Source organism: Hevea brasiliensis, chromosome 15 (genome assembly GCF_030052815.1).
Source record: "Hevea brasiliensis isolate MT/VB/25A 57/8 chromosome 15, ASM3005281v1, whole genome shotgun sequence".
NCBI lineage: Eukaryota > Viridiplantae > Streptophyta > Magnoliopsida > Malpighiales > Euphorbiaceae > Hevea > Hevea brasiliensis.
In genome coordinates, this window is record NC_079507.1 from 40,089,352 (window position 1) to 40,095,017 (window position 5,666).

The window sequence follows — 5,666 nt, forward strand, 5'->3', positions numbered from 1 at the left end:
TGCTCCGAATCAAAACAAAAACTGCACACCTCAGCAAAACATTATGCAAAAAGGGTTCCCGTAACAAAAATTGTAAGAATTGAAATTAAAAAAAAAATATTAAATAGATTAATTTTTAATGATTTGATATCCAGTTTTATTATTATTTTTTTGAAAGTGGCATTCAATTTTATTTTTTAAGATGATGATAAAAAAAAATATAATATTATTTATTAAATATAAATATTATTTTAATAATATTTTTATTTGAAAATCACAATTTATAAATTTATATTTAATATTTAATATCTTACAAAATTAAATTTAATTAACTAAAATATAATGATAATGAGATTAAAAATATAAATTTATATTCATTTTATAATAATAGCAATGAATAAATTTTTTTTACTAAATAAAATGAAATATATGTTTAAAATTATTAATTTAATTTATTAAATTAAAAATTATTTAATCATTAAATTAAATCAAAATTTTTAATTAATAATTATTAATACCAATGATTAAATATCTCATGCCCATTCTCGTTTAGGGGTGAGCATTCCGTTCGTATTGAATCGAACCGAATTAAATTGAATTAAATTATAAATTTTAGAAATTGAATCGAATTGAATCGAAATAGGTGACAAATTGAATCAAATTAAATTGATCTATTTCAATTCGATTCGATTTAAATTGATCGGTTTGATTTTTTATTAATTTTTTAATTTAGACTTGATTTTCAAGTTATTTGATTTAATTTTAATTTTGATTTAAACCTAATAACCATTAATCAATGAAATTAAACAATTAATATATATAAAATTAAATATAATTCATAAATTTTCCATAAAAATAAATTAATTCAAAAATCGATTCGATTTGATTTAGTTCGATTTGACTATATAAATTACTATTCGATTCGATTCGATTTAATCAATTTTTTTCTTTAAAATCGAACTGAATCAAAATAACTGAAATTTTTATAATATAAAATAAAATCAAATCAATTAAATTAAATTGACTCGATTTAATTCAATTTTTCGATTTAAACTAACTTAGCACTATTCTCATCCAGGCTCTTTGAGCCATGTGGGTCCAACCTCAACTTAGATTTTAGACTACTACAGAATACTCTTTATGTCCGAGTGCTCAGGTGTAGCTGGCATTCACATTCAATTCAATCAACGCTCACCTCCTTGTAACTCTATTTATACCCACTTGTCCTTCCTCCCCGTTCAACAAGACTCCTCTTCAGTTTTTTATTGTTCCTCTTACTTGCTGCAATGGCATCCAAGGCTGTGTTGTTTCTGGTTGCTTCTTTTTTCTGTGTTACTGCTGCAAAGGTATGGTTATGTACTCTTTTACTCAGATTAAAGTGCTTTTCGCCTGACAGGGATTTTTAAATTTCGGGTTTTATGTTTCTTGTAGGCTTCATACACCAGTGAAGAGTTCTTGGAGAAGGTAACTTTTAGTGCACTATTACTGTAGTTTTTCTTGTTAATTTGTTCAAATCCAGGACCAGCTGACCCATGACTCACTGATATGAACCTCATTTTGCAATTTGGTACAGGATATTTATTCCAAAATCCTAGTAGCCACAACACCAGCTCCTGTACCACCAGCCAAGACTCCTGCTCCTGCACCTCCAGTTAAGGAACCAACTCCTCCTGCTCCTCCGGTAGTCAAGCCCCCCACTCCTATCCCACCAGTGGTCAAGCCCCCAACTCCTGCCCCACCAGTAGTCAAGCCTACGCCACCAGTGGTTAAGCCCCCCACTCCTACACCACCAGTGGTTAAGCCACCCATTTCTTCTCCGCCAGTAGTCAAGCCCCCCACTCTTACACCACCAGTGGTGAAGCCACCCACTCCTGCTCCACCAGTAGTCAAGCCCCCCACTCCTGCACCACCAGTGGTGAAGCCACCCACTCCTTCTCCACCAGTGGTCAAGCCTCCAACTCCTTTGCCACCAGTGAAACCACCGACTGGTTCACCAATGCCCCCAGTCAGGACAAGAGCAGGTAACATATGTCTTTTTCCCTGCATTTGAGGAAATTAACATGAACTAAAGTTACATATCTTTTTGCTTGTTTGATGCAAGTTTCAGTGACAAAGTGTTTGATGATTTTGGTGGCAGATTGCATCCCCCTTTGTGCAGAGAGATGCAAATTACATTCCAGGAAAAACCTATGTGCGAGAGCTTGCGTGACTTGCTGTGACAGATGCAAATGTGTGCCACCAGGAACTTATGGCAACAGGGAGAAATGTGGCAAGTGCTACACCAACATGACTACCCGAGGCAACAAGCCCAAGTGCCCTTGAAAATTCAGAAAAATCTCTATTGTAGTATATCCTAATCTATCTACATTAAATAGTTTCAAAGCAGGAGAAAAGAAAAATAATAATATTAAGTGTTTCTCTGTTCTGCCATTAATTAGGAGCAGGTGTATTAATAGAGCAATCAGTGTTGTCTATTGTCTTGAGTCAAATTCTGTGTTTGTCTTAGCTGTTTCCTGGATTTTCAAATGCTGATTGCAGATATTGATATGTGCTGTTTCAGTAATATATTAAGGGAAGTTCTTTTTTTTTTTTTCTGTTGAAAACGATATATATATATATATATAGAGAGAGAGAGAGAGAGAGAGAGAGAGAGAGAGATATTAGGTGAAAAGCCAATGTTAAAGAAAGTTTTTAGAAAAGGCATTTAAACAAGAAATTTAAATAAGCAGCTTCAGCATGGCACATAACACTCTGTTTGGATAGGGCAAAAGGGAGAGGGAAGAAAATAAATAAGAAAAAATAAATTAAGATTGATATTTTTTTTTATTTGAAAATGAAGGGAAAATAAGGGGAGGGAAAATAATTTTTTTTATCTAATTAAGAGAGAAAATAATAGAAGTGTGATATTATAAATTAAAATTATAAGATTACTCTTTTTTAAAAGTTTTTTTTTAAATACATAGGATAAAATTATAACTTTATCATATTTTTCTTTTCTTTCTTTATTTTCCTTTCTTTCTATCTAAATAAGAAGTAAGAAAATAACAAAAAGAAAATATTTTTTATTTTTCACTTTTTATTTTTCTTCCCTCCTAAAAGGTTTTCCAATCAGAGGGTAAGTAGGATAAAATTCAATAACTGTTTCTGAACTTATATTGTAACATTCTCATTTTATCTAGTCCGTACTGTCTACTGTTCCGGTGACCAGTGTTGGTCCGGACAGTAGAACGTTTGGAAAAATATTTAAATTAAAGTAAGGAATCAAAAATTAACTCAAATATTAATAAGAAAAAAATTTAGAAAAAATTATAAAATAATTTTTGGAACTCCAGAGAATGGTCATTGAGGTTCTTATGGCATTAGAATGCCAAAAAAATACTTAGAAAATTTTTTCAATCGGTACAGACAATTTTGGCCAGTTAAGCCAAATGGAGGGCATTTTGGTTATTTCGTCTTCAGAAATGATTTTTGAGCCAACTTGTCCAGTTAAATAAATAATTTATATAACATAAAATATGATTAAATTTTATTAAAAATTTAATTGAAATTAATTGGATAAAAAAATGATGGAAAAATGAAAGAAATTGAAATTATGATATCATAAGGATGTCATTAAAAGTCTCAAACCCAATCAAGTGTTGATACATGTCACCAATGTATTTAAAAAGACTTAATTGGCAGAAAAAGAAAGAAAAAGAAGTCCAAAAATTCGTGAAGCTCCTCTCTCCTTCTTCTTTATGCCGCCCCCTTTGCCCTCCATAACCAAAGCTTTACCAAGCTTGATTTCTTAGGTTTCCATCCATTAAAACTTAAACTTCTTAACACAAAAACTTGCTCTTACACCTTGGTGATTCTTTTGGGAGCAAAAAGAAGAGGAAAACAAGAGCTTTAGTAAGTGGGAAAATCTCACTTCTTTGAGGTTAATGACCTAACCATGAATTTTTCTTTAAATTCATGTTAAGGACTTTGAATGAGTGTAAATTACAAAGAAAAAAAATTATTGAATACCATTTGTATGTAAACCCTAGATTTTTGGTAGCCATGGTTAGGGTTTAATTGTGTTGAGTTTAATAAAATTAAAAGACTATCATGGCTGCCCACAACATGTATATACTAAGTGTATTGATAAAATGAAGTGAAAATGCATGTGGGGTAATGTTTGAGTTAGGGTTTGGGGTGGAAAAATGGGACTTTGACTATGTGATGATGGAAGTAGGTTTTAATGGTCAATTAGTGACCATTTGGTTTGGTTTGAATAAAAAATGAAGTGTGTTTAGTGATGGGATTTAGATTTAGTGTGGCTGCCCTAGGTGATCTGCAGAATTAGACATGAGTCCAGCAGGTTTGGGCAGCCATAACATGAAGTGTAGAGGTTCAATTGGTGCAAGGCCAATTGGACATGAAACTAGACATATAATGACACAACTTTGGTGAAGAAACCATGCTCATAAAACCAAATCAAGTGGACCAAAAGCTTGCCTTAATCCGGGTGACCTGCAATATGTTTCTGCAGAATGACCAAATGAACAGCCATAACTCAATGTAGAAAGGTCCAATTGACCTGAAATTTTACCAGCAACAAACTGAGATCTAGACCAAGAACTTTCATGAAGGAACCTAACCCAAATTATGACCAGAACCTATCCAACAAGTGAGTTGCAGTCACTGTTCACTGCACTATAGATATGGTCAGTCCAGAAAAATTTCAATCCGGCCAGTTGTGGTTTTTGGATCATAACTTAAGCTACAAAACTCCAAATGGAGTGATTCAAAAAAGGAAATTCAACTAGACAAAATAAGGAACAACTTTCATGTTGATCATTTTACCACATTCTCACTGCAAAAATGACCAATGGAACAGTAAAAATGAAGCATGAAAACTGAAAATTCTGCTTAATTAACATTAAACTTAGAAATGGTATTGGCAACCAATACCAACAAATTTTAAATGTAAAATGTGGTATGTTGGGAGTATTAAAACCAATGTATCTATTATCTATGCAAAAGTCAACATTTTGGTTGACTAATGAAGTGAATAGTAACACCAAAACTTGAAATTCAAAAATTGTAAAACTCAAAAGTGTAAAATGCCCTAGTATACCTAACAAGATTGGTTTGGATAGCTTGGCATGTCAATAAGGTTCTGTTAGCAGTACTGCATATGGCTTCATGCCATTCTGTGTTTCATGACTCCCATGCCATTCTGTGACATAATAGCCTTTGGCTATGTTATTTGAACTATTACACTTGGGTTTTAACCTTGATAATTATTACAGCTTATTAGCTGTTCTGTTGCACACCAGGAGACACAGTGTGACCGATGGTGTGATGGTCCGAGGTACTTAGTACCCAGTGCCAGTTTACCCGTTTATCCAGTCCAGTCAACTAGTATGGGTTACTCGGGCAATGATAATAAACCTTATCAAATTTTAAGTGAATAATACTACAAATAATACCAAAAATTAAGTCTACCCAAAAATGAAATCATACATTTTGCATAATTATTTTATTTTATTTTATTTTATTTTATATTGTCACCACTAAGCAGAATTGCTTAGCGCGTCGCTTTTGCCACGCGCAGGTACTGGAGACCTGGCTGGTGAGCCTAGCAGACATCAGACCAGGTGAGCCTTTAGATTTGCATCCGGAGTCCCGAGTCACCTCACACCTGCAGTGCATATGGTAGG

General features: G+C 32.9%; 1 protein-coding gene across 1 annotated transcript; it reads left to right on the forward strand.

The window, feature by feature from the left end:
• Positions 1–1,151: 1,151 nt before the first annotated feature.
• LOC110667249 (gibberellin-regulated protein 14) lies at positions 1,152–2,566 on the forward strand. Its single transcript, XM_021828050.2, has 4 exons — positions 1,152–1,325; positions 1,411–1,443; positions 1,553–2,000; positions 2,117–2,566. Exons 1-4 carry the CDS (start codon positions 1,266–1,268, stop codon positions 2,299–2,301), a joined length of 726 nt encoding a protein of 241 aa, XP_021683742.2. The 5' UTR covers positions 1,152–1,265; the 3' UTR covers positions 2,302–2,566.
• The last annotated feature ends 3,100 nt before the right edge of the window (positions 2,567–5,666 follow it).

What these genes read in the sequence shown, in the direction of transcription:
- LOC110667249 (XM_021828050.2), top strand. Translation starts at nt 1,266, where the DNA reads ATGGCATCCAAGGCTGTGTTGTTTCTGGTTGCTTCTTTTTTCTGTGTT. An exon ending in GTGAAGAGTTCTTGGAGAAG is followed by an intron (nt 1,444 to 1,552) that starts GTAACTTTTAGT and finishes AATTTGGTACAG; the next exon opens with GATATTTATTCCAAAATCCT. An exon ending in CCCAGTCAGGACAAGAGCAG is followed by an intron (nt 2,001 to 2,116) that starts GTAACATATGTC and finishes TTTTGGTGGCAG; the next exon opens with ATTGCATCCCCCTTTGTGCA.